General features: G+C 47.8%; 1 protein-coding gene across 1 annotated transcript; it reads right to left on the bottom strand.

The window, feature by feature from the left end:
* Positions 1–6,085: 6,085 nt before the first annotated feature.
* LOC120906659 (origin recognition complex subunit 2) lies at positions 6,086–9,188 on the bottom strand. Its single transcript, XM_040318499.1, has 2 exons — positions 8,115–9,188; positions 6,086–7,509 (listed from the first exon to the last, which is right to left on the bottom strand). Exons 1-2 carry the CDS (start codon positions 8,758–8,760, stop codon positions 6,107–6,109), a joined length of 2,049 nt encoding a protein of 682 aa, XP_040174433.1. The 5' UTR covers positions 8,761–9,188; the 3' UTR covers positions 6,086–6,106.
* Between the last annotated feature and the right edge of the window lie 8,390 nt (positions 9,189–17,578).

Below are 17,578 nucleotides of genomic sequence, written 5' to 3' on the forward strand. Positions count from 1 at the left end.
AGAACTCGTTGTTTCATAAAAGAATGCAGTTTTACAATAGAATGCCAAGAGAAGCTGTAGATAGTGGTTCATCATCTGAGTTTCGAAGAGTGTGTTCTGTTTTTGTTAGAAGTAGGATCGCCTGAATGTTTTATGAACTGTCATTACTTTAATGATGATGATACGGTTTTTTGATTAGAACAATCAATTTTTATGACTTTGATGAAATAGTTACAGTAGAGAGAAATAACACAAATATTAACAAATAAATATAATAACATTAGAATGTGACTACTTTAAATTGAGACACGCGCGCGAAATGTAGATTTTGAAAATCAGGGTACTAGCGGTTCGTCATCGCAATTTAGCTATCGCAAGATACATCGAACATCTCAATCCTATTTAGGGGTTAGAGGTGGGTCATCATCATCATGAGCGGGAAACTTGCGTGAATTAAGATTGCAAGTTCCTTAAAAAGCATCAGAGCACCCGGAAGAAGATCGAAAACCTCACGGAGCATTACAAGCAGTGGCGAACTAGATGGTCGCCTGGGGCCCCGTAGATCAATAGACTTTAGTATGCAGTGCCCTCTTTACTCTTTTTTCTATGGATTTATGTTGGGTTCCATGAATCTTCAGAATGAGTGATTCTAATTTCGAATCGAATCTCCAAAGATTCATGAATCTTTAAAGCTTCCCTATGAATCTCCAGAAATTCTAAAGATTCATGAATCTCTGGAGATTCATGGAGAATCTTTAAAGATTCATAAATGAACCGATCACAAATCACTAAGGGTCCTGGAACGAATTCTGGACCCATTCCTTGCCCTGGAGTTTATATTGAGCTCTTGAATCCTTATCGATCGTAGAAACGATCTTGAACCCTTACTGGTTCTAGTAGCGATTATGATTCTATTGCGATCCTGGAACTGATCATATACCCCTACCGATCATGGAACCGATCAAGAATACCGGATCTAGGACCGATCATAAACTCATAATCCGAAATAGTTCTCAATTTTATTACGTTTCTGGAGCTGTACCAGGACCTGTTGAGAGCACGAACGTTGAACCTGGTCAGAGTCTGGACTCGATACAGTTCTTGTTCCTATCGAGTTGCTGATTCCACTGATCTGCAAAACAATACCGAGCAGAATATGTGCCCATACGTAGGAATTAGCATAGGAAGTAGCGTAAGATTTTTAGCTCTATTTGAAAAGTGATGACGATAGTTTGCTGTTCTAATGTTGATTTTTTGAAGGAAAACGTCTCTTAATCTTACGCCAGAAATGCGCGAACACATGAAAGTGTAGAAAAGTGATTCAGCAGTAATTTGAATGCCAAAAAGTGACGAACCAACGGTACCTGTATTACAAATGTGCACACTGAGTAAGAGTCGCTTTGTACGCTGTACTGTATTTGCTTGTATTGTTTAAGATTTTGATAAGACAACCTCATACGAGTCACAAGATTGTCATTTCAAAATACAGCACTTGGCTAGATTGACACATTGAACTAATCATCAGTTCTTATACGTTTTACTATTCAATTCTTATTCGAATTCAAAAATTCCAGACGGTAGCAGTTTTTGATTTCATTGCGGACAGAGTCGTTGACACTTTACCTACTAACCTTCTGATTCAAAGTATTGAAAGCCTATGCAGTCGGAAGGGGGTGGTTTAGCTTGAAAATCCAGGGGCTCTGTCCTATTTCGGAAGATTGAAATGAAAGGTGTTAACTCCAAGAACTTCTGCGTGTTAATCTCTCTTCATTGAAAGCATGGTCAACTTTGTTCTAAATTTTATTCTGCACGTTTCCAATTCTGTACGTTTTTTATTATTTCCAGAAAAGTCTTATTGTGACGTGGAAGGATTTGGAAGGATAAAACAATGGTTGCTTGTATTAGGAAAAGTAAATTGGTGAAGCAAGAAAGTTATATTCACGTGCGTATTACATGGTCATATTTTTAAAGTGGTCCCAAACCATATTTTTGTCATCATAACTATCCTTATGAACTCCGTTCAGATTTGACCTGCGGTTCTACCAGCACCACCACCAATACCCTGATAGTATTGAGTACAGTTTCCACCATTCCATCGTCCTGATTCTTGGTCGTAAACTTCATGCCCTTGTGGAGTCTCAATCTACCGTTCCCGTGTGTGATCGCACCTTCGTTAATGAATATAGCAGCACCTCACTGCTGATCTCACACTCATCGTACCGTGCGTACATGGAGCTGCCATCTACACGTTTCTGCTCCATCAATCCTTAGTTAGGACCAATTCAATTAGTTTGGACGAATCGATTGAGCAGGTTATTATGGCTTATTACGGTTGTTTAAGGCGCTCGTTTAACTCGTTAAGACGGTCAAGAGATTGAGTGAAATCATTCCACTCTTGCTTCTTTATTTTCACGATTTCTTCTATCCCGTTTCCAATTATATCCCCGATGTTGGAGAATAACTGTTTAATCGGATCGTTTTCTTTACCGCGGACTATAGTCGTTAAGCACAGAGCCAAAGCAAGAAGCACGATCACTTTATGCGCGAACATAGTGAGCTAGCGCCTAGGACTTTCCTCTGGAAAGTTGATACTGAGCAACGCCGGGCAATGGAGCATCCTTTTATACGGGAATTAGCAGCACAATCTCAAACGTCACGTTTACCAATGTTGGACGGACGCGAATAATCGGGGCAGAACTGCACAACCTCACACTTATCAGTGCCGTAGGAATGCAAATATTCAACGCAACTTCCACCGAAAAGATGATGACGGCCTTATCAGCGTGTGCAGTGAGTAATTTTGCAAATCGTAATTTTCTTTGCTTGTGTACATATGTGTTCATACGTTGGTGAAGCCTAGCAATGGTGCGAGCATTCGGAAGAGAACGGCTGATTACAGATAAACGAGGAAAAACCCAATCCTAGAGTGGCATCATCAGCAGGCATACAAGCAAATAATGACCTTCATTGCTGTCTCGTCTATCGTCATACATTGCATTGTTGTATTTTGTAGCACATCCAAAGCATTTAAAGCGGTAATGTAGCACAGTCTTGAAAAACCCCAACCTTGCAATCCTAGATTAACAATATAGCAAGCTCCTTACACGCAGGGATCCTACGATCGCACACAGATAAGTAGGCAAGATAGAATATAAGAACACTGTTTACTTTCAATAAACGCCTACACCATCAAGCAGTTTAAGAGTAATAAGTCTGCTGGCTGCGATGGGTTGGTGGCCCAGCTCTTTTAGATTGAGCCGGGGGGGGGGGGACTTACCGTCGAAATGAACCAGCTGATCGTGACACTGGGTGTTATCCACACAGCAACCAAAAAGGGCGACGGAATACTCGAATTTGCGTATCATCACACTCCCCAAAGCGCTCGCCTTTGAAATCCTGCCCTAGATCATCAGTTGTCGTATCAACCAACTTACATCAAAACCAACCACTGATCAGATCTTCACCATGTGGCAGATCTTGGAGAAGATGGCTGAATACAGACACGATACATACCATCGCTTCATTGACTTGAAAGCCACATATGATAGCATTGCCAGGGTTAAATTGTACGACGATATGAGCTCTTTTGTAATCCGGGATGTTGTGGGCAGCCGTGCGTGCCGACCCCTGGACTTGCCGTGGCAGTTGCGCTGCCACCGGTCAACGTCCAGGGGGATAAGAGTGTGTACACGCACACTGTCGCACACACTAAGCGTGCAAGGCTTAGTGTGTGCCGAGCGCCGAGGCAGGGTGTGCACGAAGGCCGATCGAGCAGGAGCTCTCGGCAGGGGCGCTTGGTGCGGCATTATTGGTCTGCGGCTCTCCTATGTAGCAGAAGCCTACCAGGGCATTGAACAGGCGGCAAAGAACCTTGGATTGCACATAACGAGGCAAAGACCAAATTGATGGTGGCAACATTAGCGGCCCTCCCAAAAGACAATCAGAATCTACGTAGGCGTGACGTACAGATAGGTGAACGTACTTTCGATGTCGTCCCAGAATTCACCTATCTTAGGTCAAAGGTCAGCAGCATCTTTTGTCAAAGGTTGCCAACCGGTCATTCTACAGCCTGCAAAATCAGTTCAGAAGCTGAGAAAATACAGCACCTGTATAGTACAGACACTCACATACGCCCCTGAGACATGGACACTGTCCAAATCTGACGAAACCCTCTTAGCCGCGTTCGAGAGGAAGATGCTCAGAAGGATACTTGGCACCGTATAAGTGGAAAGACAATGGAGGAGCCGTTATAATGACGAGCTATACGAGATGTACGGCGTCCTCACTACAGCGTACAGCGTATTAAGCTCCGCAAGGCTAAAATCTGTTTAGGCCGTCCACAAGGACAGAGGAGGCGTGGTAGGCCTAATGTAGCATATCTGCTATACAGAACTTATTATAATACACACTATCAGCTATAGACACATTATAACACACTTCGGAAAGCCAAATCACATTATTGCAACACATTCATTATATTACATCAGCAAATCAATCCACACCATAGCAACATACCTAGACCATACCATCCATAGAAAAAACCATTGAAAAAAACATTTATCGAAAACAACCGAAACGCGCAACATAAGCAATTCAAGCGTTACTGCAGCAAAGTGGACAAACAGAGAACGCATAGCAACTTATTGCTAAAAGCGCAGTGTAGGCAATGATCGACGAACGCACTCGTTATTTGGCTAGAACAGTTGAAACTTTCCAGAACCTTTTTAAAAACACTAAAAGCGCAGCATAAGCACAAATTGACAGACACCTCACTCCAATATAATGTATAAATTGCACCTCATATCAATAACCTTTAATTAGGACAAAAACACATTCCAAAACCAAATGTACGAAACTTATTGAGTATAAATAAAACCAATTCCGACCGTGGCAGGGCAGATTCGTTCGGACTGCCAAGATAGGACGTTACGCTTCCTAAAAACTTCGTGTACCAACTTATTTCAAGAGTTTAGTTATGTCCCCCTACCCAAGGTAAGGCTTCTAAACTCCAACATTTCCAGTAAGGGAAACTCCTTCCGGGTTTCCATGATCGCCTGGACGATCAAATCAGTCCGCTTCGAATAGTTCGTTCCACCTCAGCTCATGTCAGTAAAGACTGACTCCCCGCAAAAACGATGCACGACGGCCCCGCGTACGTTCGATCACATTACACCAACTTGAGGTGGCAAGATGGCGTGGAGGCGTCCACCATTAAGCCGGGATAACAGACTGGCAGATGAATGCGCGAGACCTTGAGCGGTTTCGGACACTCCGGAGGTAGAGAGGCGAATGCTAAAAAGCCTCGTAAAAAAATAAAGCAACAACAACAATAACTCCTGAGGTAGGCCAAGACCACAAAACGGTTGTGGCGCCGGACAAGAAGCAGTTGGTGAAGGCGGTTGAATGTGTTGAGCAAGATCGGAGTCTGCGATTGTGAGGGGATATTGTAGATTTGATAATCGCGTAGTCGACAAAAGGCAAAGGTCTGATCGCACTAGTCTGCAATATAATGAACTAATAGTTTAGTCGTAATAAAACTACCAGCTAGAATCTTTAACTTGTCATCAATATATTTGTTAGAGGCTACAACCGATTCTAGGTCCAACTGTAATTCCTTAATGATGATCGCCTTTCAAACGGACAGGCGATGTAGCGGTGATGAGGGAGAGACCAACCACATTCTACTGATAACAAAAAGGAAGAACAAACATGCAATTCGTCCTACTCCACAGACCATCATTAAACCTTGAAGAGCGATAAAGCTGGTTCATTTGGTGGGATCTTAAATTTTTTCTTTAAAAAACATCTAATTTTACGAAACTCCACACATTTGGTTTCAGCAAAGCTTTGACTAAAATTGAAATTGTTTGAAAATTGGAATACTGCGGCCCGCCTGTTTATTTTATTGCTTTAATTCTATCGAGTATCAAAGTATAAAGTATGCGTGCCCTATGATGCAGGGAGAATGCATTTCACCTGCTCCCACAGCAACAAGAACAAGGAGCGATTTATGCGCCGCACAAAAAAACGGAATAATTCAGAGAGAACAAGAAATCATCAAAAAGGTAAGTGCAAATATAATACACGAACTTCTCTCCAACCCCCCCCCCCCCCCACCGTCGCGCCACTAAACCTTCTTGGCCGTCTCTTCCACGAACCGCTTCAGCAGGCCGTGCTCGATCGGGATGTGCAGATTTTCCGACCCATCGAGGGAGCGCTTGATCCGCAGTAGCTTGTGGTCGGTAAACTCGGTCAGCTGGGCGCGCAGCGCAATGTCGCTGCTGACCAGGAACGCTTCCCGGCACGCCCAGTACAGATCCTTCAGCGGCATGCCCGGGTAGTGCGGATGGGCCGGCCCGCCCTGCTCCAGCTGGTGGCGCACGATCGCCATAAAGATGCCGCGCGCGTTCGACGTGAGCGACGCGTACACGCTGCCCATCGAGGAGAGGGCCAGGGCGCCCGCGTTCTGCACCAGCAGCGAGTTCTCGAACGCCGTCTCGACGCCGTACGGCAGCAGCGTGGTCGTGTCCCACCAGCAGAAGTTGTACTGCGCCAGCTTGGAGGCGTCCCACAGCAGCGGCGCGTTGATGTGGTCGATCGTCGCGACCAGGTGCAGGTTCGGCAGGCTGGCGAGCCGGGCCAGTGTCGCCTGCATGCGGTCGGCCCGCATCGCCACCCCGTCCAGGTTGTGCACGAGCAGGAAGACGTGCAGGTCGGGCTGGCAGGCCAGCTCGCGCTCGATCTCGTCGATCGCTTCGTGGTGCAGGGCGGTCGGCAGCTGCAGCTCGAGCAGATCGTTCGCGACCGCGTCCAGCACGTCCTTCACGGTGAGCGAGGGGAAGAACCCGTTCACGACCAGCACCGGCCGGTCGGCTAGCGCGTGATGGTGAAAGCTCTGCAGCAGCGTGCGCTTCGAGCCGAGCCCGTACAGCAGCACGCTGTAGCCCTGGTCGAGCAGGAACAGCCAGCGGGCGAACTGGCGGCTGTGCTCGTCCAGCAGCTCCTGCACGGCGGCTGCGTGGGCCCGGTTCGTGCCGCTCGTGTCCTCCAGCAGCCGCAGCAGCACGTCCTGCGGCAGCCGCGGCGTTTGCAGCCGGTCGAGCGTGTGGTCGGACGTGACCGATTTGCCGCCGGCCGCGAACGTCGAGAAGTAGTCGTCGCTCTGCACGATGTACTGCAGGTCGGGCGGGGCGCTGTGCTTCGCGGCGGCTGCGCGGCTCGGCCGGCCCGGTCCGCGTGCCGGCAGGCTGGCGGGGACGGGGATCGCTAGCTTCGGTGCGGCGGTGGACCGTGCAGCTTTCGTGCCGTTTGTGGCGGCGGCGTGCGATTTGCGCCGGTTGCGACCGGCGCTGCTGGCCGTGCTGTATTCGCTTTCGATGTCCGCCGAGCAGCTGCCTTCGCTTGACTGGTCGCCCTCCTCCTCTTCGTCTGTATCGCTGTCCTCCTGCTCCTCCTCCTCGGACGGTTCGTAATCGCTCTCGCTCGCGGAAAAGTCGGACATCAGCGACGCTTGCAAGGCTTTCGACAGTTCTGGCAAATGGGGGAAAAAATGCAACAAATCAGTTAAGGGAGGCATTGAGTAGTTTTGCATGGGAAGCTATTGTTTTTCACATTAAAATCTGAATAGCTTTTGTTGCGTTAAAAAATTAAATTTCAAATTTGGTACAAAGGTGCGGACATTAGTCTCATTACTTTGGTGAAGAAATGGGATTATTATAAACTCGTTTACTATTTTTTAATATTGGGTATTAAAAGAAAACATTACAAAAATATATATATATAGGAATAAAATAAGTCAATCGCGTGCCCTTCATAAACATTAAATTTCCTAAAGATATGTCACCCGGGTATCCGGTCGGAGAGTTAAAGGTTAAAGGAATGTTTTCTTCGTGTGTCTGTTTCGTCGAATGCCTTGGTTGATGTGTACGAGGCAAGAGGCGAACATTCTGACACAACTTTGGCGAACCGTAATCAAGATGGAACATACCGGCAAGCGTATTGTTATGAAGCCTCAGCAGCCATCCATGTCTATCCAGGATGCATTTCAAGCGTGATCCGGGGCTTCATGCCAACAGTTTGATAGATTGATTGATTGTGATATGCAAAGGATCAGCGAAGCAATTGTGTGTGTTTACCTTTCTTGGCGTGCAGGCGCAGATGCATCGGCGTCTTCGGCACCTTGCCGGCGGTGCGCGGCGTCCGTGGCGTCCGTGGCGTCCGCGGTGCCCGATCCGGCACAGGGGCGGCGCGTGGCGTTCGCTGCTGCTGGGCACTGCTCGCCTGAGCGGCCAGCGCACTCATCGAGCCGCGCTTCTTCGGCGTCCGGAAGCCGTAAATGCCGTCGCCCGCCACATCGGTCCGCGCCTCGAACAGCGTCGTGGCGGCCACCTTGTTGTTCAGCAGCTCGAACTCCTCATCGTCGTCCGCCGCACCGGCGATCCGCCCATCGCCACCACTGTCTGCGCCGTCGTCGCGCGCGCTCGTATCGCTGTCGGTCAGCTCCTGGTAACCGCGCCGTCTCCCACCGCCTGTCACGTAATCCTTCGCGTACCGAGTGTTGGGGGACAGGATGCGAGAGGAGCGCCGCAAGCTGGCACCGCCGCTTGGTGCCGGTTTGCGGCTCTCCTTCGCCACGTCGTTGTCCGTGCTGGAGGGTTGCCGGGCGCTCGATTCGTCCACCGACGAGTCCGACCCGCTGTCGCTGCCGAGCAGCTGGGCCAGCCGGCGGTCCTCCTCCTCGTCCAGCTTGAGCGGCACGTGCACCGTTTTGCGGCGGCTCATCTTGATCGCTGAAGCTGAAACGCAAATTATGACCGTGTTCTTCTCGATAACAGCAACACCAAACGATACACAGAGAAAGAGAGAAAGACACCGCGCGTACCCTAGCCGGCGGTTTCGGACGGTTTGCTTATGCTGTGTGTTTGTTGCGCGCGCGAATTCCGTCGCTTTGTTGACAGCTAGAACTGTCACAAAGCAGCGGGTTCAAAACAAACCAGCTTTTGACAGCTTGTGGTTCGGGGTATTTTTTTATTTTCGAAGGGAATTTTTTTATTCGGTAAAATTTAACATTTCCAGCTGTTCAATAACATTTGCTCGCTTTAAATATAAATTTACGCCTTTATTTTAATGAATTTAGCTAATCGCTTTCAGAAAGGCGACACAACTGCAGCTTACACTATTGCACACCAGGTAGCGCTGCTCGCTTGCCAGTACACAAACCATCCGGAAACGAAGGAACGATGAACGCATGTAGGGGAAAGCGGGGCAAAATGGGCATGTTAAGCAGTTTACTGAATATTCCTTTGAATATGCCACAAAACACAATTTTTCTTTCATTATTGCATGCCTCCACCATTTATCTATGGATTTAAATTGCCACATAGAATGAAAACAACTTAAAAACATGTAAATAATGTAAAATAAAAGTTGATGTTTTACGAGAAGCATTTTTGACACGCGGGGTAAAATGGGCATAGCCCTGGGGCAAAATGGGCATATGTAAACAAACTGTGAAACGTCAAAACACTGGGGCACAATGGGCCACAACAACTGCGCTTAGGTAATGGTCTATGGTTTTGCGCACGTTTCGTGAAATGTATTTTCGTTCTATCTTTTGTTTTGCTGGTCAGAAAAGCCCTTAAAATTCTTCCAAAAATATGTTATCAAAATTAAAACAGTTTTTACACGTTTAAATCTACAAAATCCAATGTTTTTAATCTGTGCCTGATATCATTATTGAGGCGACAAATACAACACCATAGCCTCACCAAGCGCCGTATGTCAAAAGCATCTGCCCATTTTGCCCTAAGCGTAACTGCCCATTTTGCCCCACGTGAAGCATTTTTGTATTTTTTGTTATATTAGTAAAAATACGCATTCAATCGCCTTGCTTCTTTCAGACAAATTATATAGAAAAATCTTATCTTTAAAAATATATCATGTACAACTTCAACGCATCCCTGTGACACTGGTTTAAGCTTATTTTCGCAGTGGCAAAAATTACATCAATATGCTACTAAACCTTATTTTGCATTTTTCTTGGTTTTTTGTCATGTAAGGGTTATGAAACTTATATGGTGCTCATAGAACACTCCAATGAATACATTTTGAGCATTGGAAAGTATCTTTGTAGTCAAATAATGCTTAAATAGAGGGTGCCCATTTTGCCCCACATGCCCATTTTGCCCCGCTTTCCCCTAACTCCATTAACGCTTTCTAAATGTAACGCAAAGTTTACGGTTTCAAATGTAACGCCATTACATACGCTACAAACATAGGAAAATGTTTTGGAAAATGTTCCGTAGACGTTAAAGGTTTTAAAAACTGAGTAGAAAAAATCTTAATCCAGGAAAATGATTTTTTTATTATTTTCTTCTTATTCTTCTTCCTCTTCTTTTTCTTCTTCTTCTTATTCTTCTTCGTATTGTTCTTGATCTTCTTTTTCTTCTTCGTCTTCATCTTGTTCTTCTTTTTCTTCTTCGTCTTCATCTTGTTCTTCTTTTTCTTCTTCGTCTTCGCCTTGTTCTCCTTCTTGTTCTTCTTCATCTTCTTTTTCTTCTTCTTCTTTTTTCTCTTCTTTAGCTTATCAACCGGAATAAGCCTATTGTAGTGGTGGGAACTCGGAATCAGTCCTACCCGATTCCGATTCCGTGCTCGGAATCAATTCCGGAGCCGATTTCGATGCTGGAATCGATTCCGATTCCGGAGTTGACTCCAAAGCCGATTCCAGGTTCCGGAATTGATTCCGAAATCGAAATCGGCTCCAGAATCAGAATCGGCTCCAGAATCGGAATCGTCCTGGGAATCGCAATTTGCTCCGGTAACGGAATCATGATTGACTCCAGAAATGGAATTAGCTCCGAAATGAGCATCAGTTCTTGAACTGAAATAAAAATCAGTCCAGGAATCTCCTTTGGAATAAATCGTTGACTAGTAAATTTTGATTTTTTGTAACTATCAATACGTAGTATCATTGGACTTAAATGCCTATTCTTATGAAGATACCGAAACCGACTCCGATTCCGGAACCATTTCCAAAACCGATTCCGGAGTCGATTCCGATTCAAGAGCCGATTCCGGAAACTGGTTCTGCATCGATTCTAGGAAACTTTGGAGCTAGCCGGAATCGATTCCGATAAAAAACTCGTTGTTTTCCCATGACTCGTCTACTGAAGCCTAGGGGTAGCGAGTTAAACTGTCATTTCAAATCGAAAATATTTGAATTTAACTTAAATTTTAAATAATATCCAAAAAACTCACTCATCTGTATAATCATCTAAGCCAGTTCATACGGGAACTGATCGACGTCTAGAATTAACATGAGTCGACGCGTCTACCATTAGACCGATACCACATTCTTCCACCAACTCTTCTAAACAGCAACAATAAGCATCAAAACGTCCACGGTGAGCAAAGACAATCAAACCTAGAGAACCAAGCTGGCGTTTTCTCAAAGCAATCTTAAAACAGTGTCCAGCTATATGATGGTTTTCCGCCGGCAGGCTTTTGATGTGTATGTTTCAGAGAGGAACTCGAGAGTCTTAACCAATAAATATAATAATTAAAACCATATATTCTGCAGTAACACCAATCAACCTTTCAGATCGTTCCTGAGCTCATGAAAACACCTTTAACGCATGCTGCTTGTTTCAAGAAGAATTAAAGATTATTAAAAACAATATTTGGAGACATATACAGATGTCGAAGCGTGCCTACGTCAAGAGTTTCAATGTTTCAATCGGATCGTTACTGACATTAGAAGTTTGCTATTCATAGCATTTACCAACAACATTTGAAGATCACTCTTGGCTCTAAAGTAAGCTCAAAGATCCTCCAAATAAATTCCCAACAATTATTGATTAATATAACATAATCATGATGGCGAGAAACTTCTAGAATCATTTGTATTTCAATCTTCAAACATCTTCAAAATCCCATAAGCTTCCAAAACGCTTTGCATTGATTTGCAAGACCTTAGGGATGGTGGTTCACTTCCGCCTCGTCTAATGCGTAGAGCTGTCAAAGGTGTGTGTCATGCGATCGTGACGCCCCATCTCACCTCCCCTTCCCACCATAAACCCTTAACGAATCTGCCTCGACCGAGCTTTGTGATCGATCGGCTCTCGCTGGGGTCGCCCCGTGCCGACCTTTTTCCACCACCCGCCAAATGGCAGAAGAGTGCTGGCAAGTCGTGCCAGCAGCCCCGCAATGGGTGGTCAAGCGAGCAGTACCCGGGACAGACACATCCACCGCCACCACCTAAAGCCTATCTATCACTGTGGACGTGAGAAGGAAATCACGCAAGCTGTCAGAACTTGCGCACACTTGCAGCCAAGATCAAAGGGTCACCGGGTACGTACGTGTGTGAATGTGTCCGGGATGAGGCAAATTTTAGTGAGGATGGCAGAGCTCACCAGAACTCGCTGAAATCTAGCCATAGAAAGGAACCAACACTTGGGTGAGCGGAAGGAGAGCATTGGAAAAAGCGCAAACCAAAGCGTTGGCGCACCCGCTGGGAAGATTGCGATATTGCTCACAAGAAGAAGAAGAAAAAGAAGGAGAAGAAGCGACCAGAGCTTGGCAAACATTCCGAGGAAGGAAGGATGGGTAATGGGGGAAGGATCATCGCTGTACGGCGGCGTTCCAACGGGTCGATATCAGATTTTTCGTGATCTCTCTTCTGGACTGCCAAAAAAATATTGTTCCCAACGTTCCATTTTTCTTGGGATTGGCGCACAGAGCGCGCACACACACACACCCACACACACACCCCGGAACATCGTTTTTGGATCCCTTCATAGTATCATCCTCCCTTTCTACTGGATTCGCAAATTCGCGATCCGGATCGGAACGAATCGGGACCCAAAGAATGCGGGAGAGCATTCACGCGACCAACAAGGGATCTGATGGCTTTCAGACACCCTACCATACAGTTTGGTAAAGTCTCCAGCCACATTTCTTCACATTTTGTTTCTTCTTCTTTATTGGATTTTTAACGCTGTGAAAAGAAAATCCTGCCCAAAAACACACACACATACCAACACTACAATGTCTGTCAGGGACAGTGCGTTTTTTTTTTTAATTTAATTCGTGCTCGGGTTGCACAACACCGCTCCGCTGTCACCGGAGAAGCGGTCCAGAATATTTATTGGCTCCTGCGACATTGCCGCTGCTTTGATGTCAGCCAGCGAAATATGTTGCTGGAGTGTCCGGTGGCCGACGATGCACGTCTAGAAGAGGCATGGACATCATCCAATTACAAAGTGTCCGGAGCACTCTTCAACTGTGCGGGAATCCTTCAAACCCAGCGCAGACCCTTGAACCGCATTCCCGAGAAACACGGACACATTCCCGAGCAGCTTCCGCTTTTCAGTTATGGCGTCATGGCAGAGCCTGCCAGACTGCGTCTGAACGGGATGGAGTGATCTAACGCCACACTGTCTGGTACGGGACCAGGCGAAGCTGACACCGAGTGATCAGGCCCTTAAGGTCCTCAGTTGGTCGGCATGACAAGCGAGTGTGCCTGACGGTCATCAAGAACAAGCGAACGAACGAGAAAGATGTATAGAAATAGAGAGAGAGAGAGAGAGAGAGAGAGAGAGAGAGAGAGAGAGAAAGAGAGCGAGAGAGGACAAGAAATACAGAAATTTCGGAGAAACCTAATAAAATCATAACAATTATAAAACGCTTTATTCGCCCCGACGCCGACAGCCCCCACAGGACAGGACAGACCAGCAACAGCAGCAGCAACAACAACAAGGGCCGTCCTCACCCGCCGGGCCGAAAGGTGTGAAATGTACATTTCATTTCCGCGCCGCCCAGCTGCTTCCGCCCCTTGGACCACACCGTGGGCATTCTTCTTTGGGCTTTCGGAGGGTTTCGGGATTAATCATTCATCTTCGGAGCGTTGCGAGCGAGCGAGACCCCCCGTCGGCGGGCAATCGTCATCGTCGATCTTTTCTGTGCCCTCTTCTACTGTGCCCCCTGCTCCTCCATCACACCGTAGGGCTGCATAGGGAAGATACAACGTAGAATACAGAGACAGAGAGAGAGAGAGAGAGAGCATAAGGGAACCAACTAAAAGGAAACAAATCCCCCACCCCCGAAACTTTGTCGAAATGGCAGGAGACGTGCCAGCCAGATATTTCTGCTGTACCAAGAGAGCCTCAAACTCCACTGCTCAAGAATGTCCCCCCGCAAACTTGCTGCCCCGTTCCACTTTCCCTGCTACGCCCACCCCGGGGCGACGAAGCGGTTTTCTGGACGAATTCCGACGAATTTCACGCGCATCTTCACACGCGGGCGATTCCAGTATATCCGGCCATCAAGAATGTCGGTCCCTTTCGCGCCCCAGATTGGAATGCGGAGCTGTATGGTTTGTATGCTGGACAGTTCGACCGCACGAGATGCCCTTGAGGTGCGAAGATCCTCGTGGTGCCGAGCCGGTAAGAGACGAAGCTGTCCCAGAAACGACAGTTTCCCGGGACACTTCCTGGAAGACACTTTCGCCGAGGTTTTTGTTGTTTGTGTTGCTGTGGGACAACACCAGGACATTCCAACAGTGTCGGGATCCATTGTTGATAAAACAGTGCATCTGATTGTATCTCCGAGTACTAGCCGAAGCATCAGAGGAGATCCTAGAGCTCCTACAGGGGTAATTGCATTCCATTCCCAAAACGCACCGGTGCCTACCTGCGCTGGGAATGCCTTCTGCTGCTCTAATGTGCTCTAATGCTCGCAATAACGTGCCAGATTATCCCAATTTAAGCTAGCAATCCCTCTGTATCTTTCTCTCTCTCTCTCTCAATATATGTATATGTGTGTAGTTCCAGAACCATTAAGGGTCACAACGGCGAACCTCCGGAAAACGATGCAGCGAGGACCCGGTTGCTTTTTCTTTCTCTCTCTCTCTGTTGTTCCTGCTCCTTCATTCTTCTTTCTGTGATGCCCACAAAAGCCTTTGCGCGCTTTTCGGAAATCAGTTCGGCCGGTAGCCAATGGAAGCCGGTGCGCGCTGGCCTTGGTATTAGGGACACCGAGGCAGGAGAACCTTGACGGCGCAAAGAACCCCTGGAAAAGGAGCGGAAGAGACAGACTGGCACAGACGTGAAGTCGAAACGAAATTCCAAGAACGTCCAGGCAGGCCGCATCAGAATACCCAATGCCTCTCTGACTCTCTCTCTATCTCTATCTTGCTCTAACCGATCCAGTTAGTTCCAGCGGACCGAGGTCTTCTCGAGCTTTTCGGAAAACACCCTCCCTTTCGGTGGCGCAATGGAGGTGGTGGTGGTGGTGGTGACGATGGTTTCCACACCACAACCTCCTTACTGCCGTTGCTGTGTCCGAAGGTCGAATAATGCCACAAGGTACACCCTCGGCCAAGGCAAGAATGCGGCGCAAAAGGGTCAGATCAGGAGATAGTGGGCCCCTTTACCCTCGTGCTCGTTCTTGACACCCTGCCTCACACAGACACACACACTTTGCCTGTTCGTACGTGTCCGTTGCCGTGTTGTTGCTTTCTTCTGTGCGAAGTACACGCGGTGCGTTAGAAGGGGGTTTGTGCGTGCGTTGTTCCTTCAAACGGGGCCGCAGATCAGGGGCCGAGATCGTGAGGCTCAGAACGTAGGTGTTGGGATGTCTGTCTGTGTGTGTGTGTGTGTGTGTGTGTGTGTGTGTGTGTGTGTGTGTGTGTGTCTTTGGTTGTTGATGAATGGAGTGCAGATGTGCGCTGGGCTGCGTGTTTCATGGAAGCGCATGCGGATGGATGGCGCACCAAGAAGCCGTAGCGCAACGCCACAGGACCTGCCTATGATCTCTCTCTTTTTTATTCTTTCTTTCTCTCTATATATATCTCTCTCTCTCTTTTGATGCAGACAATAGGCTCCAAACGGGCGTGAGATGCCCCTGCACCGAAGGAAGCAACGCAAGCCATTTGCAGAAGGAAAAAAAATCAGTAAGAATAACAAGCTGGGGCGCAGGGCTGCCGAATGCCAACCAGCTACGTCTCTACCACTCAATCTCCTCTTCGGAAGAAGGGAAGAAAAGACAGAGAGAGAAAGAGAGAAAGACAGACACCGCAAACAGCACGGAGTGAAGAAATTCTATACCCGCGCGGCGTGTTGGCGTGCTCTGCAGAGATGTAGTTATCGTTTGGGGCGCGTTTTTCGCACTTCTGAGCTGAGCACTGGGCAGACCGTCGTTTGGCGGCGTTCTTCAAAACCGTGCTCCTTCGCTCGGGTGTGCCGTTTTGGTGTTGTTGTTGTTTCTGTTCCTTGCTTTTGAAAACGCACAGTACGAAAGAGCTGAAGAGGAAATAGAAGGGAGAAGGGGGAGGGGGAGGGGTATGGGAATGCACCCCCCCTTCTCCATTAAACAGAATGTGGACGTGTGTGAATGTGTGTTTCACAAGCAAACTAACAAGTCACGCCAAGAGCCCTGCTGCCATCCAGCAGCCATCTTTAACCGTGCGCGTCGGTTTTGCTGTACAATGGGCAGTGGCTCCACAGCGAACGGAAGCGACGGAGGTTCGGTGCGGGCGTTAGCCCTCGCTCTTTCTCTCTCTCTCATCATCATCTCGCCCGTTCAATGCGATCGCCTGCGATGTTGCTGGCCGCAGATCGACACCTAGGCGTACACCCAATTAAGCTGTTGGACGTAAATGACAGTTCTTTACCGGCTCATTATGCCCTCCCTGCGTCCCGCGCTCGTTCATACCTGGTGCAGCGCCTACAGGCCCTGGAGAGTTCGTCGCCTGGTTGCTGTTTTGTGCACTTCGGGGTCATTTCAACGTCTTTTGGAGCCAGATATTGAACGCAGCAACACCGTCGAAACGCCAAATCGTACCGCGGGATGCGTTCGCTGGTCCAGCTGGCCCCCCCAAAAAGCGGCACACAAACAGTGCATAATGAGCGGGACACCTACTACCGGACCGCGGTAATGGACCGGGACAGTTACAGACAAAACAAAAACACACGCATACACGCACCGAGCCCATTATTGAAGGAAAGGTCCGGTAGCCTTGTTTGCTCGGGGTAAACGGATGGATGGATGGATGGAGTACGGAGCTCTCCTGCGGCTGTCTGCAGCCTATTTCTCATCATCTCCAGCTGCCGTGCCGAGCCACTCATTTCCATTTGCCAACTCCCGACGACTCCTGAAATGGACATGGACCTGAGAGTGTTTTCGAGCTTCTGTTGATTATGTGTGCGTGTGTGTATGTGTATGCCGGACACCAAAACAGATCCGGCGACTGGTTGTGGAGGTGACGCGGCTACCATAAGTAGCCGGGACCATCCTCATTATTTGGGCCTAGCCGACCTTTTGTTTTTGTTTTTTTGTTTACGCGTTCTTCTCGAGCCGGGGCTGCTATGCTGACGGGTGTGAGGACCCCTTCCGACACTTGCCTCCCTCGTCCCGTGCTGCATGCCAGGTGGTCCTCGAACCCCCCGGGCCGACCCGGGGTCTAATGAGAAGGGAAGCGAAAATCCCATTACCCCCTTCTGTCTTAATCAGGCTTCAGGGGAGGGAGGCCCGCTAGAGGCCCCCGTTAGTGCTGGATTAAGCAGGTAAGATTGATGATTTTAAATACCCATGTTAGCCT

Source organism: Anopheles arabiensis, chromosome X (assembly GCF_016920715.1).
Source record: "Anopheles arabiensis isolate DONGOLA chromosome X, AaraD3, whole genome shotgun sequence".
Lineage (NCBI taxonomy): Eukaryota > Metazoa > Arthropoda > Insecta > Diptera > Culicidae > Anopheles > Anopheles arabiensis.

Bases quoted from the DNA above. Each gene is read 5' to 3' on its own strand.
- LOC120906659 (XM_040318499.1), bottom strand. From the start codon at position 8,760: ATGAGCCGCCGCAAAACGGTGCACGTGCCGCTCAAGCTGGACGAGGAG. The intron at 7,510-8,114 runs GTAAACACACAC...CCCATTTGCCAG, and splicing joins GCGCCTGCACGCCAAGAAAG to AACTGTCGAAAGCCTTGCAA.